The sequence below is a fragment of the Dicentrarchus labrax genome, unplaced genomic scaffold (genome assembly GCF_905237075.1).
Source record: "Dicentrarchus labrax unplaced genomic scaffold, dlabrax2021, whole genome shotgun sequence".
Classification (NCBI taxonomy): Eukaryota; Metazoa; Chordata; class Actinopteri; family Moronidae; genus Dicentrarchus; species Dicentrarchus labrax.
In genome coordinates this window covers 19,728,473-19,753,551 of record NW_026136715.1, presented here as the reverse complement: position 1 = coordinate 19,753,551, position 25,079 = coordinate 19,728,473, and the positions used below count along the sequence as shown (strand labels likewise).

At 40.1% G+C, this 25,079-nt stretch overlaps 2 protein-coding genes and 1 non-coding gene across 4 annotated transcripts; 1 reads left to right on the top strand and 2 right to left on the bottom strand.

Annotated features, from left to right (window-relative positions):
* Window positions 1–3,063: 3,063 nt before the first annotated feature.
* LOC127377667 (serine hydroxymethyltransferase, mitochondrial-like) lies at window positions 3,064–12,387 on the bottom strand. The gene is made up of 12 exons (XM_051425770.1): window positions 12,239–12,387; window positions 11,009–11,203; window positions 8,753–8,832; window positions 8,178–8,378; window positions 7,052–7,133; window positions 6,787–6,909; window positions 6,408–6,547; window positions 6,042–6,204; window positions 5,755–5,854; window positions 5,140–5,295; window positions 4,661–4,768; window positions 3,064–3,986 (listed from the first exon to the last, which is right to left on the bottom strand). Exons 1-12 carry the CDS (start codon window positions 12,269–12,271, stop codon window positions 3,859–3,861), a joined length of 1,509 nt encoding a protein of 502 aa, XP_051281730.1. The 5' UTR covers window positions 12,272–12,387; the 3' UTR covers window positions 3,064–3,858.
* Window positions 12,388–12,462: 75 nt separating this feature from the next.
* On the bottom strand, window positions 12,463–19,633 carry LOC127377668 (neurexophilin-2-like). 2 transcript variants are annotated; one of them, XM_051425772.1, is made up of 2 exons: window positions 19,406–19,633; window positions 12,463–13,823 (listed from the first exon to the last, which is right to left on the bottom strand). In XM_051425772.1, the coding sequence occupies exons 1-2, from the start codon at window positions 19,481–19,483 to the stop codon at window positions 12,978–12,980; spliced, it is 924 nt and encodes a 307-aa protein (XP_051281732.1). In that variant the 5' UTR covers window positions 19,484–19,633; the 3' UTR covers window positions 12,463–12,977. The 2 variants fall into 2 exon arrangements, with proteins under 2 accessions (XP_051281732.1, XP_051281731.1); XM_051425771.1 differs by lacking the exon at window positions 19,406–19,633 and adding an exon at window positions 13,931–14,048.
* A 2,316-nt stretch (window positions 19,634–21,949) lies between these two features.
* Window positions 21,950–22,065, top strand: LOC127378179 (U5 spliceosomal RNA). Its single transcript, XR_007887878.1, has one exon. It is a non-coding gene; the product is annotated as a U5 spliceosomal RNA (small nuclear RNA).
* The last annotated feature ends 3,014 nt before the right edge of the window (window positions 22,066–25,079 follow it).

Here is a 25,079-nt window from a genome sequence, read left to right as displayed (position 1 = left end):
GCCAATCTGCACCGTCACACACAGACACACTGACTTTTCCTCAAACACCTGCATGGAACTGAGTCAGATACAGATCTTTTTCCACATCCTAAGATAAAAATACACAATCAGTAACTCTGATGGAACAGATCCATCTGTTGGCAGTGCAGCTGTCACTTTGCAGCCTGATTGGTGCTTCTACGACCACATTTAGTAGCGTGTATGTGTGTGTGTGTGTGTGTGTGTGTGTGTGTGTGTGTGTGTGGTTGTGTGTGTGTGTGTGTGTGTGTGTGTGTGTGTGTATTTGCCTGTATGTGCCACTGTGTGTGACAGCAGCCTTGAGTCTTTGATCAGCTACAGCAGTGGCAGGATGCTGAGCAGTCACCCAGCATGGTGTTGATGTATGACAGCAGAGCACAGTGTGTACAACCTGAGTGTATATACACACACAGACACACACACACACTCACAAATCCAGGTAGCATATGTACCACGTACAGGATGAAAATCAAACAGACTAATGAGGTAAATCAAGTGAAAACTCTCTCTCTCTCTCTCTCTCTCTAATTGATTGGTATCATCTAAATGACTTTAAAAATGTATCTTTATGTCTTTAAAAAGGACAGACAGTTGAGATAATTCTAAATTATTAAGATTTTAAAGTAATCAGATTAGAAACAAACGTTGGCTTCAGTCATCTCTGCTTTCTCTATTCTTGCTTCATTCTCTAGATGATGGAGAGTAATGAAATACACATGTGGGATGTATGACTACATGTTGTCCTTTTCTGAGACTGAACCCTTTGTCATGTTGAATCTTGATATACAGTGTTTATCCCTCCTTTGTTTTCCTCTTTATTAACTTCCTCAGTAACACCCTTGCCACTTCTGAAGGATAAATTAAAAAACAAGCCGTTAAATTCTTACAGGCTTTGTTCACTGAAGGTGAGACTCATGTTTCATCCTCTTAAGAAACCTCAGACCTCTCTTTCGGCTCTCTGTGCTCTGAGCTCATATTCATCTTTGCTCCTTGTTATACAACAAAAAGAGTGAAGAGAGAATAAAGAAGAGCCAACTTCAAAAAATCATCCTACTTTTAAACACCACAGGGATTGTTGAGGAGAGGGCTAGAGCCCTAGAACGATGGAACATGAGGGATCATTTGATTTCCCTAAAGGATATTTGAAAGCTTTAAAACTCACACACACACACACACACACACTGCGTCAAAGGAGTTGTCAGGTCATGAGAAACAGGCACAGAGATGAAGCCGATGAGCCATTATTTGTGTTGTGATGCTGCGTGTGTGTGCGTCCTGGCTTTTGCTTGTGTGTGTTTTCTGACGACAGAGCTGAGAGCTTCCCTGCCCTTTGACCTGTGATACAGCTGGCCAGTCTCTGTGGAGGGGACACATTCCTCTGGCAGAAACTGAAGCAATAACCTTCAACTGTAAAATTGGAAGATGGACCGAAAAGCTGAGCAGGACACAAAGACGTCTGATGTCAAACAAAAGTCCATTCAGTTCTTCAGTGAAATACATATTTAGCGCTCCAATAAGCAGCAGCAGCGCTTCATGTTGCAAAACTGATTTAGTGTTGCTTTATAAAACACTTGAGAGGAAACTTTCTATCCAGAATAAGAACTAAATACATCAAAATAAAAGAAACAACAAAGTTTATCATTTTTTCCCGGAGTGAAAGAAAGAGGAGGCCAGTTTTTTAATCTGTGTTATCTCAGAGTATAAAGATCTGACTGCAGAAATTTGAGAATCAGTGGGAGACGAAGCTTTTGAATAAATAGAAGTTCTGAAGGTTTTGTGAGGACAGTGAAGGACTCTGGTGTTACATAATGCTCTCATCTTCTCATGTATATAATATAATGCTGTCTGTGTTTATTAGCATTATCTAATGTGGGGTTGCAGGACCTCCTGCTTGGAAGCTTTGTTTTTTATAGCCAGAGTCTGGTCCCCCTACACCCAAAAGTGTATTTTTCTTCTTGCTCCTACAGTTGGATGTTTAAGTTTCACTCTGCATAATGATGTATGTGCAGAGTTTGACACGAGAAGGATGTTTTCACATTCACCTGCTGAAAGTGTAAAGTTTCTCTGATTTGAAGGGGCATGATTTGTGACATCACAAATAGTTTGGAAGCCAATCCTGGTCCAATTTGCAACTTATAGTGTGTAATGTAGAAACTTGAAGCCACTAGGGCACATACACTGCAAATGGACTTGACAATGAAGTAGGGGACACCTTGTGTCCAGCAGGAAAACCTAAGAAAGGGACAAAATTAGCCTTTTCCTACATTCTAAATTAGGTAAAAGGAGTAAATGCCTTTTTAAGAACTTGAAAGGACCAATATAGGGGTTTAGTGGCATCTTGTGGTAAAGTTTGGCTGCAAAGTAAAAAAACTAGGGTGGCCGCAAAACCCATGAAAATCTGTAGATAAAAACGTCTCATTCTAAGGTGACAAAAACAGAATGATTCCTATATTCAGGTGATTATATGTTATTATATTATATGTTTCATTTCTGCCGATAGACCCTCCTAAATGTTACACACTAGACTTTTAATGTGAAAATTCAACTTATTTTTTGTGGAAAGCACATATCAGACACGCATTATTGTTTCAAGCAGAATATTTGTATATATGTCTGGAGGGGATCTTTAATTTGAATGGAAGTCATAAAACAATTCAATCACATACAAAACAAGACCAGCTGTCCAGTGGAGATAAGAGGCTGAAGCTCACTGAAGACAAAGTTTTTTCAGGGTGTGAAGCTCTGGCTCCAACTATCTTCCTGTCTGATATCTATCACTCTTGAAAGATCAGCGTCTGTTTTTTTCTGGACTGTTCCCTGAAGTTGACAGTAAGAGGAAATGACTGGAGGAAATGCATGCAGCTTAACACGGATCAATGTTTATAAACTCTGCAGTCTCCTCCCTCCTTCGACTGTAAACATAAATCATCTGCCTCTCTAACCAATGCACGTGCCTGTTACAGAGCAGCCAGTATTCATTAGCCCAATGCAAGTGACAGCAGTGAGATCATGAAATATTAGTAATAACATAATAACGTAACAACGTTTAAACATTCAAGATTCTTTTTTATTGCAATTAAGAAGATCTACTGTATATACATTGTACATTTCTCACAAGTCCTTTACAATACAAACCAAAGAGAAGGAATAGAAGGTGGTATTAATATGTTATACCAAAAAAAAGCCTAAAAACATAGTTTGTGCTGTTTAACCGTTTCCCCTTTTCAGTCTGTGCTTCTGTGGGTGTAAGCTGAGAGTGTGTTCAATTCCCAACACAGCTGCTGTGAGTTTCCCAGGGCCTGGGACAAAGCTTGACGTTGATAAGGCCTCTAAAAAGAGCTTAGTGACAAAAAGCCAAATACCTAAAACACTCAAGGTCCTTCCCGATTTAGGGCAGCAAACAACCTGTTTGAGAAGTGGGAAACTACTGTGCAGCATTTGAGGCCACTTAAATGCAAAAAACAAAATCATTTTCATATCTAGTATGTTTGTATGTAAAGAGTTTTGCACAGTACTGTAATAAGTTCGAATAAATGGGTTACTAATCAAACAAAAATCACTGGATGCCTCACAGGAGACGTTATAATTGTTGACAAAGACATATACATTTATATCTGCTTGCAGCTACAGTTGATATGGAAATGACCACTGCAGCTGCACACTGACCAAGTTTTAACCTGACAGTGTTTTGAAACTATGCTTGTTTCCATGGCAACGTCATCTAAGACTAGATTATCTTAGAATCTAAACATCTGAAACTTATTACATTAGAGGAGTTCTAAAGTGTGAAGGATATGTCCATGATATGGTGGGGAAACTGCCTTTGTGAATGTGGTGTTACTAGTGGTCAGTGAATCCGGGCATAGGGAAGGGCCTGGCGAATAGCTCCACCCGCTGGCGGAGGTCTGCGATGCGCGACACGGTCTCCGAGTCCTCCAGCAGGAAGGACTTGAAGCTGGCCAGATTTCCTGTTGGGAGACAGAGGAATTAAAACAAAAAGTTTAAGGTTTATATTTCACATTTCTTCCTAAAATATCCTGTAAAATGCTGTAAAAAAACGTCGTGAAACCTGTTAGTTAGGGACTGTATAAAACTTATTGGTGTTGTGAGAAAGGCTGTGAGAAAGGCTATGAGAAAGACTGTGAGAAAGGCCTTCCCCTGAGTTACTGATATTTTCTTACACACACTACCTGCAATATCTCAAAGTAATATAATGCATTTTTCCATTAATAACCAAAATTGCACAAAGAATTAAAGATGATCATAAATTTAAACCAAAATGTGTAAATGTAACACCATTTTTCTCAAAGCCACCAAACTGCATGATAAAGGTGGAATTAGACTACTGTGCTCTCAGGAAGAATAAAAAATATATCTCTGTGCTAATAACTTTTGCACAGACTCTAACTGCAAGCAAAATAATAAATGTTATAACATAACATTGCCAATGTACAGGGTCAAAACTAATGCAGTTCTTTTTGAGCACATTATCAATAGTTCACCATGGTCATAGAGTATTAGAAAGCCTTCTCAACAAACAATATGTCACCATGGTGTCTCTGCCAGTTGTATAAATCCTCAAACTCCACCACTAGATAAATCAGACATCTACTCAAAACACAGAAACTTCTTCCTCCCTCACCAGTCTTCTTTTTCACATCCAGTGCGATCTGAATCCCTTCGTCAATAAAATCCACAACCTTTTCAAAGTCTGCCTCCTTGAACTGTCTGGATGTCAGAGCCGGAGTTCCTGTAAGAAAGCCACGACAGATAAAAGGAAGGTAAGATGAGAAAAACAAGATATGCCAATATTAGGGCAATCACTGCTGATAAGGTTGATAAAAAAAGGTTAAGACTGCTGCGATTGAGACACGATGCTGACAGACTGACTGACAGGCTGATGGAAACACAGACAAATATACAGACAGACAAAAGCAGACAGAGACGCATCACACAGACAGACACACAGAGAGAGAAGAAAGGGTTCAGTATCATATCGGTAGGAAGACTGACTGCTTGACAGATTCTGCCCAAACAACCTCGACTTCTGTAGCTCTTCACCAAAGATAATCAGTTGACCAACACATCCTGCACACGCTTTAAATCCACTAATTTGCGTACCAAGCCTGAGTCCTCCTGGAGTCAGAGCGCTCTTGTCTCCGGGGCAGGTGTTCTTGTTGGCAGTGACGGACACCAGCTCCAGGACCCTCTCAGCCCGAGCCCCGTCCATCCCACGAGGTCGAAGGTCAACCAAGACCAGGTGGTTATCTGTTCCACCTGAGAAAAGGTGAAGGAGGAGAGAGATTTACTGTTTTAATGGTTAAAATTATATTCAGTTCGGGTGACAATGTGTCTGACTGTGAGATTTCCCTTCACTCTCCACTCAAACCGATAATATAATATAATAAACTTATCATAATTTATTTTAAATTCCTCTTAATAACGGCTTTTTCCCCCCATTCGACTGTCAAGTGAAGCTTAAGTGAACTTTTCTAAAGTCAGGAAAACTGAATGCAAACTAGGATGGAGCAAATGAAGAGGCAATCCAAAAGCAATTGCATCACATACTTTGAGTAGTGGAAATGCAATATAACTTTAAATGCTAAATTCCATAGTCAGTGGAAAAAAAACATAAAACCCAAAAACGTACATCTTATAAATGTATATGCATTTTGTACAAGAAATCTTATGAAGTACATCTTTATCATAAAAAACACTCTTCAGTTCCCTACGTACCTGACACCAGCGTGAAGCCTTTCTTCAGCAGAGCATTAGCCATGGACTTGGCATTCAGCAGCACTTGAGCGATGTACTGTTTAAACATGGGAGAGGAAGCCTGCAGAGACAGAAATTAAGCTGTGTAAAGAGAAAGACCACATCAGGACACTCCAGATGACAAGTAGGACTATGTTTTATACATGAGCTATTGATTTTAAGCTGTTCAGCAAAGTATTTTTCCAAAGTATTATTTTTACTCTCAGGCTATTGATTAATATATTAATAATTAAAGTTGATATCTGGACCTGTTTGAGGGCGACAGCCACCCCAGCAATGGCGTGGTTGTGAGGTCCCCCCTGAAGTGACGGGAACACAGCAAAGTTCACCCTGTCCTGGAGGTCATAGGTCACCTCCCGACCTTTCTTATCCACAGACCGCACACCTTTGCGGTAGAAGATCAGACCGGCCCTGCAGAGTGGAGAGAGAAATCCAAATGCACCCAAAGAGGTCAGAGCCGAACCCATGGCCCTTAACTTATTCACCTGACAATAAACAGTATGAGACTGCGAGGCTTATTATGTATATAACACATCACGTCCAACTGTTACATACCAGAGACAATAAACTGTATTTTACCATCATTACTCACACACAACATCCAGGGCCCTCACCTTGATCCACGCAGGGACTTATGGGTAGTGGAGGTGACCAGGTCTGCGTGCTGGAAAGGAGAGGGAACAGCTCCTGCTGCCACCAGGCCGCTGATATGAGCCATGTCTGCCAGCAGGTAAGCATTAAGCTCCACACATAGCTGAAACACACACAGTTGGACACATTAAGAGATAAAACCGAATCTTACGTCCTCGTTCTTAAAACGTATTTTCTGTTGTTTGTGTTTCCCATTTTATTTCCCTTATACTTTGCTATTCATGCTTTAAGGACTTAATAAACTGCTTTTTCATAGAGGTAAAGGCTATCAAAAACTTTTCTACCACTACCTTTACCACTGCTGCTTTGAAGTACAACACATAATCCTGTCGTAAGAGGTACCTTCTTCATGCGAGAATAGTCGATGAGGCGAGCGTAGGCGCTGGTTCCTGCTATGATGAGTCTGGGTCTGAAGAGTCGGGCTGTCTTCTCCAGCTGGTCATAATCTATCATCCCTGTTTTGGGCTGAGATAATACAAGAGGACAGGGATGGAGGGAAGAGTCACACACTAGTCAAAAGTGATTTTTTACAGCAAGAGCAACTGTTTTCTTCACTCACTATGACAACTTTGGTTTAAAACTTTATTAAGTCAACCAAATTACTCACATCCAGCTTGTAAGGCATCGATTCAAAGTAGATGGAGGTGGCTGAGATTCTCTTGGTGTCCGTCATGTAGCCGTGAGTAAGGCTGAAATGTGGTAAAATAAAAAAGGTTCAGTTCATGAGCTCAGCAGGTGAGGGGTTATGTGAGTTCTTCTGCAACACTGTGAACTCATTCTAACCTCTCTAGATCCTTATTATAATTTATCTTCCATATGACACATTCATGTAATTAAATATGGTAAAGAATAATTTCTGTGAAACTGACTTCAGTAGTCTCTCCTTACATCGCATTCATTGCTTGTACATTAATTCATCTGTTCATGTAAAGACTAGATCTTCCTTAAATTATATTGTTTTATTGTTGGTCTTTTGAGAAGAAAACTATGGTTTTATGTTGTTAGCTTATGCCACTGGGTAGATTGTTCTGCTATCTATTGTTATCAACTAAATATATTAAATATTTGTATAGATTTATATCAGAGAGAGGGGCTCTTTCTGTACCCCTAGCCAGCCATCATATACGTTTTATTTAGTGTCTGGCACATAAAAGATGCAGGTCTGCCTTTCATCACAAATCTAAATATCACCTGGAGCAGTAATACGACGATGAGGTTTGTAATCGGGGTATCAGTTTGGAAAAAATATTGTTTACATTTCCCACAGTTCTGTGGTTGAAGTGAAAAAATACATTAATTTTAAAGAAGGTGGTATAATGTGACAACTCCCGGCTCTGTGACTAACATTTTGTCATTAATTCTTCTTGACGTCAAGTCCCAATAACAACATCAAGTTTCATGTAGAGAAATGTCAAAACCACATAAGCCAAATCTCAAAACATTTAACAAAACTGTAGCAAGTACGAACGTAATAACTGTCAGATAATGTAATAACATGTCTGTCAGGACGCAATGCATATCTAATAATTGATATATGATATGATGTTATGATTCTATGTCATGTACCAACTTATGACTAAATATTTTGTTTATATTTATTTAAATTAGACTGCTTGTGTCTTGTGTTTCTATCTAATTTTGACAAGCAGTTGTTACTTGCTATACAGATAAATAAAATAAAGAACCCAGAAGCTCTATATTTGAGTATCTCTGGCTTCAGCATTTTCACTCACTGTCCTCCGTCAGGCAGATCCAGGCCCATGATGCGATCATGAGGCTGCAGTACAGATGTGTAGGCTGCAAAGTTAGCTGGGGATCCGGAGTATGGCTGGACGTTGACACCCCACATATTTGAGTCGAGGCCAAAGGCGGTCAGCGCTCGCTTCTGACACAGCAGCTCAATCTTGTCGACGATCTCTGCACCTCCATAGTACCTGAGAAAGCATCATATTGTATGGTGTGGTTTGCTTTCATATTATATAGTATTGTATCATATTTGTATTTGTATCGTAGTGTATCATTTTATGTCACATATTTTCATATTGTATTGTATCAGGTTGTACTATATTAATTAATCATGTTATAATTGAGAATTTTGTTTTACAGTACTGTATCATAATATGTTGAATTGCATTGTATCTAGTCTGGGAGTAAATGTGCCAACCCTCTGGTCTCAAGCCTACTTCACTCACAGTTTTAAAATTAAATTTCACAAAATTGCGCACTTCAATCTGGCTTCTGAAAATCTTTCAATGTTTTGTAATGATTGTTATAATATATTTTATATGTGTATTATTAGGACATTTACCTTTGTCCTGGGTATCCCTCAGAGTATTTGTTGTTCAGACAGGAGCCCTGGGCTTCAAGTGCTGCCCGGCTGCAGAAGTTCTGACAGGACAAACAAGCACAGTGTCAAGATCCAGAGACACACACAGTACATTTTTTTTTATCATGCTTATATATTCAGAACACTGTCACCCTCCAAATATAACCTTTATTTACACAGAGAAGGGTGACTGAACACCCCTGCTCTCTTTCAGCAAGACCAAGTCACACAGTACCACAGTCTGAGTTATCCAGTATGAAATTAGGTTCAAATATAAGCATTTCTCTTGCAAATACCAATTATGAAAACAATAAGACAAGTTCCAGAGTCAGGGTGGGAAAATCACAGTTATTTAAATGTTAAATGTGTTGCATAAATCTTACAAAAGGTTCATCACAGCCTTTTTTTGGAAGCTGCAAAAATGAATTAAATTACCTTATCTAAAGATTATTTAAGAATTAGAGGTGCTATAGTTAAATTAAGGGATGAACATAGAGGAATCTAACTAATACTGACTCTCTGTGGGGTTCAGTACAGTGTCAAATATCTCAAAGACACTTGAGAGTCAGAGGAGAGATGGAGCTGCAGAAAAGGAAATGAATGTGAATTAATTTTTCTGCCTGTCTCAGTCTCTTTTTCTCCCACTCTCACTTCTGCTCTTCTTCCCTCTTCTCTCTCTCTCTCTCTGTCTCTCTCTGTCCTCCTCAGCCGCCCCCTCTGCCTTGTTATTATACTAAACCTGTCACTGTTCAGGGATCCCTCAATCATCCCAGTGGGATTTAAAACCAGTCCCCCATGTGACACAAATCTCTCTCGATGACATTTCAAAAGCACTATCTCGACACTCACACATAAACACATGCACATAAGCGATCGCCCCTCCTCCTCTGTCTCAACTTGAAATGTAGAGATCAATGGCAGAAATCAGTGAGGGAACCTAATGGGATCATTTGACTGTTCCTGGAGAAAAAAAAAACGCGGGCTCTCCAGTGGGAGTCAGCCTGCAGCAGCGACTGACAGCACATGCAGAAGAAGATGAAAATCTTTCAGATGTCATTGAGAGTGATAGTGCTGTGGATACATAATTGCTGGAGAATAAAAGAATGAAAGCCCCCTTCTTTTCCCACAGCTTCCACTTAGATGTAATCAGTGACTTGCGAGGAGGAAAATGCAAAAGGAAATCTCGGTGAACTCTGAAGAAAACAGTTAAATTCTAGAAACTACAACTCTGGTGACTTGTGGTTACACTGCTGAAAGAAGCTCCTCTGCAGTTCAGGTTTTTTTTACTTGCTTCCTGTCTCACATACTGCAATCTTTAACACTTCTGTCAACAGGAAAGCACAAAGGATAATTAGCAATATCTCTATTGCAGAAGATACAACTGCACCTTACAGGTCTACTATTCAGAAATTCATTTTTCAAATGGTGTGATTGTTGCAAACAGCGCACAGATGATTTTCACATTTAAATATAATCATTGACTGTGAATTATCTTGAGTGTGGGGCTATGATACAGCTGTTTGGTTTTTGGCTGAAATTATATTCTGGCACAACCTCATCTACCGATTTCACCTTCATTTTCCAAAGGCTGTGCAGCGGGGCAAGACAAGGCTGTTTTATCTATAAAGCACATTTTATACACAAAGGTAGATTCAAGGTGCTGTACAGTGCAGTTAAAAGCAAGACAGTTCAAAAATAAAAACAGCAGAATTAAAGATAAACCTAAAAGTAAAAGTTTTATTAAAAATAAGATGGATAGAAAATAAAAATAAAGAAATAAATGAAAACAAATAACAATAGCACAATAATAATAATAAGAACCAGGGTTCAGAAACATTTAGGTAAATGGGCTTGATAATAACAAGGTTTTTAGTGTGGATTTAAAAACTGCACTGGTTCCTAAGGCCATCAGGCAGTTGGTGCTGCACAGTGACTACAGCAATCCTTTCAAGAGTTTATGTGTCAAAACACACCTGTTTTTCCAGCACTTCTCTCACACACACACTCCATGTGTGACGCAAGAGATGAACAAACAAAACAGTCACACAACAGACTGGTGCTCATATGGTCACTACCGTTCACTTACAACCTGCATCTGAATGGTGTTTTGACAATGCTGAGTATAGATGACAGAGGTTGTAAAGAATCTAGTGTAACATTTTAAACTGTGTTTTTCTTTGTGTGATCTCCTGATGAAAACCACTGCCTCTGTCTCTACTCTTTATGAGCGGGCCTCACCTCTGATGCAATGAGCTCCAGTCCCCGACACTGCCTGTCCTTCTCCTGCTGCAGGAGGCTCCACATCTCTGGGTCATCCTGGGCCAGGCTCTCCTGTCCCACCCATCCACTGTTGCTGCTGAGGCCTCGCTTGCCCAACCCCAATGTGACGTGCCCCTCTCTGCCCAAACATCCTGAAGCCCTGAGGAAGAGGGGCTTGGGGTGGTGGGTGAGCACATTTCAGTCAACAACTAAATGTTCACTTCTTAAACATAATAAAGAAAATGAAGAAAATATGTAAACCCTGTTTGAGAAGACTATGGAGAGATGGTGCTGTACTCAACAACTCAGTGTAGTTAATAAAACCTTAATTTGGAGACAAATAGTAACAAGAGTTGATGCAACTCTCCATTGTGCTTTACTGTTCAGAGTAAAAAAAGTTTCTGGGGGGTTCTTTTGTTGTTGTGTTCCAAGATTGCGCCTTTAGTGTCTTTTGAAAACCCCAGTAAGAGTGAGCCTGTGCAAAAACACTTTCATCACCCAAAATTATAATACTTTGCACCGGGGGTTTGGAAACAAGGGAGTTAGAATAATGTGTCTTTTGATGTTCTAAACAATCCATTAAATGAAAGGCAGTGAAAAAGCAAACGTGTTATTCAGTGGAGCGGTTATGGAAAACCTTGGACATGAAAAGTGTAATGAGGGCTAGCCACACACTTATTTATCAGGGTCTTGTTTGTTGAAGGCAGCTTGTAGCTGCATGATAGTTGCGTAACTATGTGTTACTTTGGCCTAATAGAGAGATTACTGTTCAAGCATAAATATGTGACGAAGCAAGTCTCCTTTCATCTTTTGTGTTCATTATGTTTTCTAAGCCTTGAGTATATTAAAGAGCAGTGTACAGTCAACTTTCCTTCAACAACAAAAAATATTCTGGGACAAACAGTAGCACTGTTTTCTCTTTTGACAACCTGCGATAATCACAGTTATCAGACAAACACAGAGACACTTATGCAACTGGACTGACAAATTGAAAATACAACACAATGTCAATCTTCAAACCAGACATTTCTATCTGGGTTGAAGTGACCTGCGGTGACAAGCTGACCTAGTTTGCAGTAAAAAAAGTGATTTAGTTATAACTGCTCTCAGGAGCTGGGGGAAAGAGCTACTAAATGCAGATACATGTGGTTCTGTACATACATTTAAAATAGCTCTAAAATGAATACATTATAAAACAAATGTACTCACCCGTAGTGTGTGCCGTAAGGACAGAAAAAGCATGTCTGTGACAGCTGGGGGCTCGGAAACAGAAAACTAGTCAAGGTGCAAAGGGTAAAAGTAAAATCCATACTGGAAGGGAGCCAAGGACATGTGAACTTTGTGTCCCTGATAAAAGTGACTACAACAGTAAATCATCTGTGTCATCTCACGCGGTATGAGTTCTTTGAAAAAAAAAAAAAACATCTAATCAGTCATAGTCACTGTACAATGAACAGGTTAATTTTATAGTAAAAAAAAGCACTTGAAGTCAGTCCATGTTTCAAAAACTACAGATGATTCTGTCGCTAAAGATCTATCTATTTTATATTATTAATGAGCTATGAAATCACATTTTTCAAGTGGAGAATATCAAATGTTGGATTTAAAGTCCTCACTTATATCAATGCATATTGAGAAAACAAAATTCTTAAAACACTACACACAAAATGATATCCAGAATCACTGTTTTTTTAAAGACAATGTAGAGTTTTCAGCAGATGAGAATAGTTTCAGACAAACACAAAGCTCACATTATAAATCTCATCATAGACAAGCGCTGCTATTAACACATTAACACAAGTTGTGGCTCAAACTGTGCTCACTGACATGTTGAAAATGTTTTTTTAATGGTGTATAAAAACATGTTGAACCTAAATTGAACACATGGTTTTAAGGGATGTACGAAAAGTCAGTGTTTGCTATCTCAGTTTCAGCGTCTCAGAATCTGTCATCCGAAGTGCTGCTGGTTCTGCTCAGTCTGAAAGTTGTGGTCTGGACAGACTTTCTGCACCAGCCTGTAATCGGTGCCGGTGAAGGCGATGAAGATGCATATAACCTTAAAGGGTTTGGCGCAGATCCAGGCTGCCTGGGACTGGGTGTTTTCTGAGTAGCAGGTCTGTCCCGGGTCGTACAGGCAGGGCTTGGTCTTCTTGGACCGGTTGGTTCTCTGGTATTCAATCCGGCAGTTGAGTTCGGTCACCATCATCACGTCCTGCTGCTGCTGCTTCTGCTGGTCCAGAGGGGTGGAGCTGGTGGACTGAGGTGGACTCTGGAACTGGGATGTCAGATCTGGAACCAAGACTGAGTTTTTGGTGTGAACTTGTTGAGCCGACGGATCCAAAACCTCCCATCCTACAGCTTTGGAGGGTGGAACGATGCTGACGGATATGTTCCCCAGACGGGATGAATTGTGGCGGAAGTAGACGCTGAATGTGCCGTTGATGTGGTCCACGATTTTCCCCGTCACCAGGAGGCTGAACTTCACTGTTTTCACATTGAAGTAAAAATCGCCCCAGCCCAGAATCTTCTTGGCCTTTGGGGATGTTTTTGCGGGAGGTTTGGATTTGGGAGGAGGGCGGTACAGGTACTGGTCCAGGGCTTGTGAGAAGTTCTGAGGCCATCCATACGGGCCGAGGGAGCCGTAAGCTGGTGTTTTGTGCTTGGTAGAGATGATCTGTAAATCTTTGGAGATATGTTTAACCTTCAAAGCAGCTCCTACACTGTCTCCTCTTCCTCCTTCCTCCTCTCTCCATTGTTGGCTCTGAAAGTCCAAGGGTTTGGCTGTTTCTTGGACCTGCGGACAACAAAACACAAATAAAGGATAACTTATTATTTAAAGTTCTTTGTTTTCCTAATCTAAAGGGCATGTTTACCCACATAAAAGCATATTTTCTTACTTACCTGTATCCTTAGTGGTAACTTACAATGCAGATTTGTAAATTTTTTTATGGAATTTTGGTTGTGGTGCAAACAATATTTAAAAATAACATCAAATTGTATTCCCATTAACTAACTTCTACTGACATAACTATCAAAAAACACTGACAGTAACAGGAGAGACATGCTGCTGTTGATTTTGCACCACAAACTAAATTATGTTCACCTCTATTGATTTGGGTGGATGCTGATATTTGTAAACTTCGGCAAATAAAACCCAACCTCTGTTCATGGCCAGATAGCAGTATTGGGCAGTAACGCATTACCAGTGATAATATTACAGTAACAATTTTACTTTACCATTAGTAGTGTAACTAATTAATTTGTAGTGTAACTAATTACTAATACAATTTCAGTACAGTTACCCCCCACTGATTGATATCCAACAATCCAATCACAGGACGCTAACTTGAAAGATGGAAACACATTCAGCAGCTGCAAATATTACCATTACTTTGATTTTAACAAACAAAACTGGAGTTTAATTGTGGACAGCAGGCTGCAAGCGACAAAGTATTAATGCAGCTTGTGGTTGGATATGTGGTGGATAAAATGTGTGACTCTCTGCTATGGTCAATGCCTTATTAGCCTTATAGCGAGGACATTTTCAATACTGTTTTCTTAGCATTGAGATAGCTAACAGATAACAGAGACACTGGCACTGGCAGTACTAAATAAGGTACTTACTTGACAAGAATCTGAAGTACCGGTACTCAGTACTGGTACCATTTCAGTAACTGTCTATAGTATCTCAAAATACACACAGTAAACACAAAAGTAATTGACAAAATAGACTATGTCTCTAGATTAGGGCTGCACAATTAATCGAAATGTTATCCAAATAGCAATATGGTCAAGTCCAATATCCAAATTGCAAGAAGCTATAATTTTTGATAAGGTACAATGTGTCAAAACAGCTTTATTGATTTAATTAAGTACTGTAGTGCAGAGATTCCCTGGCCTACAAATCTTGTTCCCCAGATCTAAATAAACATCATCATGATTTTAATAGTCTTTTTCAGTGAAAATGAAAACAGAGATGCAAAAATGATAATTCCCACTCATTGTGAATCAAATCGCTATTGCAATATCTGTCAAAATAATTGCAATATGATTTTTGAGCCCTACTCTAAATAACTTAAGTAATAATAATAAGTTGTTTAAAAGATTGTGTCTTATCATCAGTGTAAGCCTGGTGTACTTTTCATCCAGCCTGTAACTTTCATGGATTCATAGGCAGCAAAAAGCTGGTTTGAAACCATAGCTTGCCGGACAATTACCCTAACATTAACACAGAGGCACATATGTGAAGTCTGTGAAATTTGGGGAAATAGGATGCAGGTTCAGAAGAAAAGTAAATTAACGAGAAGTGCAGCTGATTACTGTCAGGGAGTAATAAGTAATATTATTACTTTTTGGTAAAAGGTGACCTTCAAAATATTTTTTTTGTTTGCATATCTCTATATCTGTATCTGTACAACTTCTCTTTTATGATCCTGCATTTCTTTTCAACAGTGGGAAGCCAAGGTTTCTGATGGACCTTGTTCAAAACATAGTCACACATACCGTAAAACTTCCAATAAAAGCAAAAATCCCTAATATATGCAGGTCTCATTTAAAAGCCTGGTGTGGCCACATGTTTTGACAAATAAACGCAGGTCTCCAATAGAGGCCTGGGCTGGATTTTATAGAAATTATCTCGATGTATAAAACCTCTTAAAACCCACCGGGTCGCCTGCTTGAGCAAGTTTTAAGTCATTTCAATCTCCTACACAAATATAAATGTTTAAACTTCTGTCAATATGTACATGCTGCAGATCATTAGATCAGTTATAGATTCTTCACAATTCAGTCGTTCACTATATCTTACGAAAACGATCAACAACAAAGTATAACGTTATTTCATTCTGACTTACCGGTAACATGGTAAACAAGAGAGAAGGAAAAAAACCTCTGAAGCATAACCATCATGTTAGTTGTCAAATTTGCTGAACAAAATCTCAAGAGAAGCAGCAGTTAGAGTTTAGTTCAGTTTTGTGCTAAAGGAATTAAACGCATGTCCCAAATAGACGCCCGGGCTATTATTAGAAGTTTTACGGTAATTCATATTATTAATTTTTGTGTCAGTTATAGATCAAAGATGGAAAGGTATAGCTACAGTAGCTTAAACAGTCCACAGCCCATTTGTAACTCTTAGAGCAACAATAAAGCTGTGTTTATATCATTCATTCATCAGAGGTATTACTTGTAAAGACCAAACAACTCTTCAGTCAAAACTATCAACTTTATACATATCAGAGGATTTATTTTGTGTAGGATGCACTGCAGAAGGTGACAGACTCCAGAGCAGCAGGACGACCGCAAATGAAGGACAGTTTCACTGTAGCTACATTACAAGGTAGCAGATAATCGATTAAAATAATCATGCTTTGATGTGTAGGGTCCTCTGAATGAGAACTGACTATGATCAATAAGTCAGCTCCTTCAGGCAAGGACTACCTTAACAAGGAGCATGCACCCACCCACCCACACATACACACACACACACACACACACACACACACACACACACACACACACACACACACACACACACACACACACACATTCATATTGCCATTAACACATTTTAATTTGACTGTCCTTCCTCGCACTCTCTCTCGCTCCCTTGTTAAAACTTTCAATCCTCTTTTCAATGCGACCTTGATAATGGACTGAATGTACGGGCTTATTAATCAATATGCTTGGAAGAGAAGAACATGGTCAACCTCAGGTCGCTGTTGAAGACACTGCTGAGAATCATTCAAATACATTTACAGTATATACTGTATGAAAGGGTTAAAAATCTGAACTGTTAGCAGCTTATTTTTCATAGTGAGCTCCCTCTGTGCCAAACATGTCTCAGCTGTCTCAAAAAGACTAAAAATGCCTCTTTCTCATTTTCACCTTCCTTGTCGTCATCATCCCTTTAAATATCCCAGTTTCATTCCTAAATTGATTTGGATTACATATACTTGAAATTAATAAGAGATTAAGCCTTCACTTAGATTCACCTTGTCAGGTTATCATTTCATACAAAGAGCAGTTCATGTTTTATTCACTTACTGTGTCGTCATTGCATTCTCCATCTCCATACACATTCTCCTCCTTCCAATTACTGTCCCTCATATTTTTACCTACACTGTATAAAGGTATGAGCTAACTTTCCCAAGATGAGACAATATGGGTGAGCAGTTTGCAGATTATTTGCACAACTTTTGCAGCAAATCAGCATGCTGCTTTACCTTCTTACACAGATCACTTCAAAACAAATTGCCCAGTATAAAAAGTTTAGTCCTCTAAGAAATACCCTATGTAGAGAAACAAATTCCTAATCATGTTTCCTGAAAGTACATCATTTATTGACATTGACATTTATTTATTGAGTGTTTGAGCAGTAATTGTAATAGTGGAATCATAGCAATGTCAATATACAATATAAGTCATTTAAATAGTGGTTTGACACAGATCAGAGTACATCAGTAATACATAAAAACATAGTTGATTTCACCTGTCCCTCTCACTCACAAAATAGCACTGCATAAAAAGTATAAAAGTGAGACTGTGAAAATTAAGTGCAAGTTGAGATTGATGAAGCAGCTTATTATAAGCCAAGCAGCCACCTGCTGTCTTGTCTATTAAAATGCTCAAATCCCAATAAATCCAGTCATTAATGAGGCTGTTTGTGAGGCTGATATTTGACATGCAGGGCTGTGGTATGTTAACAAGAGTGCAGAGATCATAAAATACCCAAAACAAAAATCACTGAGTTAAGTAGAAAAACTAATTGGACCAGGTGAATCCAGAGACTTCATTTATTTTTACTAAAAACAATTCCCTTTTTAAGTGGAAGTGTGAATGCATGGGTCAATGCTTTTTTATGCTTCTCTAGTACTGAGACATGAGTTGGGCAAAAAGTTCTGTGCACTCGTTGTTAGAGACTTGAATTCTATTTTCTTCATAACGTGTCGAAGGCAGATGGAGGTTTAGGGTTATTCTACCCCAGATTTCTGAATAAACAGCTCCCAGGATATCATTATTTCTCACCAACAAGTGGAATTCACGTCACCCCTAACCACCCCAGCCCTGTGTGCCAATCTCTGCCTTCACCGGTAACTAAGTGAGCTCCAGCTGTGCCTATTGTTACAAGCCTAAATCTCCAGCTATGTGCTGTTCTCACCTATCCTAATTGGAGCCCACTGTGTGACAGCCGTGTCATTGGCTCTGTGTCAAGATGCCAGCACAGAAACTGCAACTGAGCAACAGCGGTGGAGTGGATGCAGAAGCACAACACCTGTGCAAAAACACCTGCAGAGGCAAAAAAAAATCAACTGAGAAACCATGAGCAGTAGGCTAATTGCATTTTAACATTCTTGCTATAGGATGAAAAGATCCCTAACATGTCAGTTTTCCACGACTTAACAAAAAAACCAAAGTGACAATGTTTCTTAAGCCCTAGGGTGATAAAACTTTTGCAAACTGACAAAGATGGCACACTCATTTAGTTCAAGTAATAAAGCACAAAAGTAGGTTGCTTTGAGGTTTTCACCTGACAACTTCAATGTTACAGATGTCGCAGTCGGCTGCTCATGCGGCAAAGTTAAGAAACTTAAATTAAAGACAGGAGAGCAGATTAAATTACAATTATGCTTGAAAGAGAATTACAGACCACAAGACTGGAACAAATTAAAATTTTGAGCTGAACTTCACCATCTAATAGAAAAGTCAACTGTGTCCCAAGACAGTCTCTCATCATGAGATATAAGTCTTTTATTGTGAGTGTGAATGTAGATCATATCAGAACAAAGCACCAGTGCACATTTCATCCCTGAATAAAACTGCATGTCTCAAATGTTTCAATGGAACATTTTCAACATAGAAAAGTCCAAGTTGAATCTCAAATCAGTAGAAACCACGTCAAGACAAGCAAGTGTCAATAAAATTCAGTCAATCAACTGCAGTTCTCAACTTTGTCTTCCTCTTAAAATAATCTGGAGTATTCGCTCTGTAAACAATGTCACCATGCCAACTTGCCAATTATCTTTTAAAACTGCCAAGAAACTGAATGTGTTCAGTTGGGAGATGTCTTAATTTTGTTGCTGTATCAGTTTCACATCTTTCAGAAATGACTGATCCTGATAGATTTTGATTTCTCACGCACAAAACCAACACATCAAAATCACTCCAAACTGTTGATTGTGCAACAACGCTGCAATATGATGAACATTGGCAGAGCCAGGGCACGAGGGAATTTCATATTAATTAAATTATGACCTATTTGTTGCACAAATTATCAGCAGCCTACATACAATATAACACTTCACAGCGCCACAAATAAATAAATAAATAAATAAACCTTTGCGTTTATAATGAGCGGAGCAAAGAGCGGATCTTACTCACCGCTGAAGGGAGAAGCCACAGACAGGTGATGGCAAAGTTCAAACACAGCGCCCTCATTTTGCAGCAACGTTTCTCCATCCAGAGAGCAGGTTGTCTGAGAGGCAATCTGCTCGCCTGAGTAAGTGGTGATTTACTGAGTCAAAGCTTACACTCACTTCAAAAGTACAGAAGACATTCCGCAGTGAGAGACTCAAAAATCCCCAAGATCTGGAGTAAATACTCAGCTCAGTGCTCCTTCTCCCTCCCTCTCTCGCCCTCTCTCTCTCTCTCTCTCCCTCTCCCTCCCTCCCTCTCTCCATCCATCTTTTCTTCCTCTCTCTACCACTCACACACACACACACACACACACACACACACACACACACACACACACACATGCACAGTCCTCACTTGCCTCCCTGCTCATTTACACCACCTGGCCGGCCCTTATTATGACTCATCAACCCGGGGAAAGGCGCTCTCAGGCGGGCACAGTTTGACAGCCCTCCCCGCTGTCCCCGCATACTTTAGCCACGGGGAGGCTGACAAAATGACAAGGGCTCTCTCCGGGAAATGTAAAAATCACTGACAAGTCTGGCGAGACTCTGCCACTGCCTCAGCCTATCAGTGGAATTTCAAGCCAACAAATCACCACATGTACTAACCAACCAGACAAGTCTTTAATAAAGAATGAGAGCCTGTGCAAATACAGAAAGCCATTAAGTTTCATGCTTCCCCAAGTTGAAGTAACTTACGGAAGCGCATTGCATTCACTGGATAAATAAAAAACTGACACCATATCTCATAATTACGAGATAAGATAAAGAAAAAGGAAACGTCTGTAAATCCTCTCTCAGTGGCAGTGATGTGAACGACTTGAGATGCCTGCGCAGTGTTGACATACTAATATTAATACCATCCTCATCAGTATTTCCCAGTGTCTCAAACCGAGAAGGTAGTAATAGCAGATTAACTGCGATAGCGCCATCACTGCCACTGAGAGAGGATTTACAGACGTTTCCTTTTTCTTTATCTTATCTCGTAATTATGAGATATGGTGTCAGTTTTTTATTTTTCCAGTGAATGCAATGCGCTTCCGTAGTAACTCAACCCAGCACACTTATAGGATCATGCTTCTGTGTTATCTGTCCATAAGAAAATAATTGTGGTAAAAATGATTTTTGAACTCACTTTACAATCATAACCGGATATGATGAGTAGGGCCGTTAACGGCAGCCATCTTTGATTGGATTAATGGAGAGGAGAGACTGGGGATGCACCTTGTCAAACAGGTTTTATTTCTACATTTTTGTGTACAATTTATTGCTTTTGTGCCAGCACAAGATAATAGTTAACATTTAGTCTTGTGGATAGTTGGTAATCTGCTTTCTGAGATAACTTCAGTATTCTTCTACAGTCCCTGTTGCTGTTTTCAGAGTTTGTCTTTTATTTGTGACATCTGCGACACATATAGTTACGGATTCAAACTATTTTAATATTTATAGTATAGTAGCTAACTAGCAGGATATATGGTAAGCAGCCATCTTTTATATGTTGATGTGAGCAGCCAGTGAAAAAGGCCCAGATTGGGTTCAAGGGGAGTGCAGCGCCATATATTGGGAGGGCAGAGTTTATACTGTAGGTTACACACTGTCAATGGTTACACCTGAATAATTTATCTGTAACTTACTCCTTTTGTTGTAGTTGATGTGGGTGTCTTATTAAGGATAATTGTGGTTTAAGTTGTGTGTGGAGAGGCTTACACAGGTTGAGATGGTACATAGCAGACAGACATAGGCTATCTAAATGCCTGCAGTGCCTAAATGTCCACTCTTTCTCTATTAGTTTATCGTTATTTCTAACTCAGTTAGAAAGTCCACAGTGGTCAGTGTTTGCAGTACTGGGGAAAATGATCATCTTTACACATGGGAACACCTAAGAAAGTGTTTGCAACCCTTAGCCTGCAGCTTTACAAAGTCCAAAGAGAAATATGAACTAAATATGCATAGAAATTGTTTATTTGTTGAAACATGTTGTCATGAAGTATGCACCTGGCTAGAAATAAATAACCTGGCTGGTAAATACCGGGTACCCTCTCAGTAAGGACGCCCTGTATACTCTCTTGATAGGACGCTCTGTGTGGTGTGCGCATGCGTACAAGTAGGTGCTCGTAAGTAGAAGAATAGTGACTCTTTTCTAATTTAGGATAAAAAACAAAACAAAACCTTTAATCTCTTCGGTTTATTCAATAGTCACACAAACTTTTGGTGAAGGGAAAACTAAGTAATTTTATTTTAGAAGCGATTTCTTAAAAAAGAGGCGTGGTCAAGGCCGCCATATTCCCATAATGCCTAGCGCGCGTACGTGTTGTTGTTAAACGCTAAACTTTTTTACATTTATTCCTCATCCACAGCGTTTTGGTGCGATTATTAGAGGTGTTTATTGTAGACAGTTTGTATTTATGAATTTAAAATAGTTTAAATAATATCACTTTATTACAGGAACCGTCAGTGAGACTCATGAGACGGAGAAAGGCCTCGGACCCGTCGACCCTCCGTCGTCAGTACACTCTTGTTTCTCTTCAGATCGTATAAATCTTTCGCCTTTTACTAAAGATTTCCGTGGAGAGGAACAATAAGAGTTTCAACTAATTTTTTGATGCCCTGCTTTATTGCGGGGCTTCCTACTCTTGTGAAAAATAAATATTATTACTGATCTTCTCCTATATTTTACCGTATATTAAAGGTATTTATAAACATTGTTTGATATCTGATTTACATTGGGGAGAAGACCCGTCTCAGTAAAGACTCGTCCAGTGAACTCTCTCTGAAGTAGACAGACACTGAATCAGTTGATTTGCGGCTGTACGACCACGAGAGGGAGCACACTTCACAATAAACCCAAACAACTGCACATTCCTCTTTTTTAATCTTCTCGAAGTATCTTGCAAACAGAACATTAAGGGTGAAATGTACAATAACAAACAATCAAGTTTTTATCTCCTATGGGTGTTAACATGATCATAGAGCCCTTAATAAAACTATAAAAACATAATAACCATATCAGTTTATTTGTTTATGTGGTAGCAGACACATTCACACTGAAGAAATGTGACTTTAACTGTTTAAATGTTAATGTTAATGTTAACCTACAGAAGTGAGCTGTGACAATATATATATACAAACTGAGTACGTAGCTGCATTTCACCGAACCGCCTGTGGGGGTTGGCATTACACCAGCGGCGTAAAAAGCTGCAGGGAATAGCAAGAAGAAGAAGAAATTAGACCATGAGGAGAAGAAGAAACAAAATAGAGGAAAGAAAAACAAAATGTCGAACTCCATTAAAACGGGACACTGCTCAGTCTCTGCCACAATCAGGCTTCAAAAGCGTTTATTTTTCAGTTTATAGATTCATTCAAATCATTATTAATTAAATCAAAGTCTCATCGCAGCCGAACGTCCAGTTAACCAAGAAACAGGAAGAGCCTCCTTATAGCCGAATAAAAACAACGGATTTATTGAATGAGACAAGTGGACCAGAAGAAGAGCAAATACATGTCGACTCTCTGAGATAGGTCCACGCGTAAAATCGTATCCTGTAAACTGCTGGTTGCTGTAGTAGTTAGAAGTGAGCCTGTGCTGTTGAGAGCAGTCATGGATACTGTAGATATTGTAAAGGTTGAAGTCTTAACAGACTGTGACATTGCTGCAGCCAGTGATCAGCAACAACAAGTGGGTGACACAACACCAATAAAAAAGCAAAGGAGGAATAAGAGCGCAATCTGGAAATATTTCACCACTTGCGATGCTGATGTGACCAAGGTGGTGTGCAACATATGCCAAAGAGTTGTGAGCAGAGGCAAGGATCTAGGACACCTAACTACCAGTACTATGCACAACCACATGCACTACAAGCATCGCAATGTGGCAGGCATCCGTAGCACTCAGAGTAGCAGGAGATCGCAGCCAACCCCCACCCCTCCTGCCTTGCTGCCCTTTGCGCCACTTGTTTTCCAGAGTCTCCAATCTGAAGCTCTTGATCAACCGAATCACCCGCTGACCCAGACAATCACTAAAATTGTGGGTGAAATGATTTGCGTGGATCTTCTGCCGTATTCGTTTGTAGAGAACAAGGGATTCTGTAAACTTATGAATGTGATGGCACCACATTACACACTTCCCGCAGGCATTCACTTCAGCAACAAAGTTGTACCACAGCTTCACCAGAGAGTAAAAACTAAAGTGCAAGAGAGCCTTGAGAACATTGAGGGCGATGTTGTTCACTGCACAGCTGATATTTGGACTAGAAAGTTCTCAACCAGCTCCTATTTGTCTCTTACAGGACATTGGTTTGTACAGAATATATCAGAGGGTGGGGAAGTGACACATAAACGCACCAGTGCATTGCTCAATATGAAGGTCATCGATACAGAATACACTCCAGCAGAAATCTTGCAACATCTGCAGGACATTGTCGAAGAGTGGCAAACTATGGTTCCACGTAGGTTTACTGTCGGGTTCTTTGTCACTAACAACACGTGCAATATGGTGAAAGCCATGTCAGACAGTGGCTTTGAGCACATTAGATGCATGGCTCACTCCCTACACCTGATTGTAACAGGTGCTATTGAAGAGTCCCATGGTGTGGTTAGTGTAATCAATACTGCAAGACAGGTTACCAGCACTGTACACGTGTCAAATAAAGCCATAGCTAAGCTGCATGAGATACAGGAGCAACTTGGCCTTGCTGTGGCTTCCTTAATTCATGATGTGCCGACCAGGTGGAACACAGTGTTGCTCATGTTGCAGCGCCTGCTGGAACAGAAGGAGGCACTGATGGCCATGTCCACAGAGATGGACCTTGGTGGGTCCTTCTCAGAGCATCAGTGGACTTTAATGGAGGCCGTAGTCAAAGTGCTGGAGCCGTTTGAGGAAGCAACACGCACAGTGTGCCAAGACGATACGTCCATTTCCTCTGTGATCCCGTGCATCCAGGCCCTCAGAGCTGCACTGAACGAACTTATAGCAAATAAGGATGTGGGTGATCTGCTAGAGACTCGTGAGCTAGTTGGCTTACTGCAGAGCCACCTTGAGGAACACTTCCAACCTGTCTTTGAAACGCCCACCAACACCTATTTTAAAGCCACACTCCTGGACCCCAGATTCAAGATCATGCCCATGGCACTGCTCAGCAAGCTGGAGTTTGAAAGGCTGAAAGCCGCTGTGGCAGTGGAGGTTGAAGAGTTGTTGGAGCAGGACAGCATGCCTTCAGCAGGGGAAGCTGGCTCTTCATCAGGCGTGGGGCAAGAATCAGAGGGCACCAGCAGCAAGCCAACAAGCCTTTTCTGGGGTGCAATGCAGAGTCTTACAGCACATAACGCAGCATCTTTGTCAAAGACGGTGACGTCTTCAGGTTTATTGGAGACCTACCTAGCAGAGAGCAGCATGCAGTCACTGGACTCAGACCCAGTGATTTCATACTGGTCAGCAAAGATGTCACAATATCTTGCACTGGCTCAAGTGGCGATCAAATATTTGGCCTGTCCACCAACAAGTGTCTCCTCTGAAAGGCTCTTCAGCACAGGAGAAGATGCTGTTGCTCCAGATCACAGACTTCTCCCTGTTCATGAGCCACAGCTGGTTTTCACTAAGTACAATTTGGTGAAATTTCAGTAACCGTCTTCATTGTGTGTTT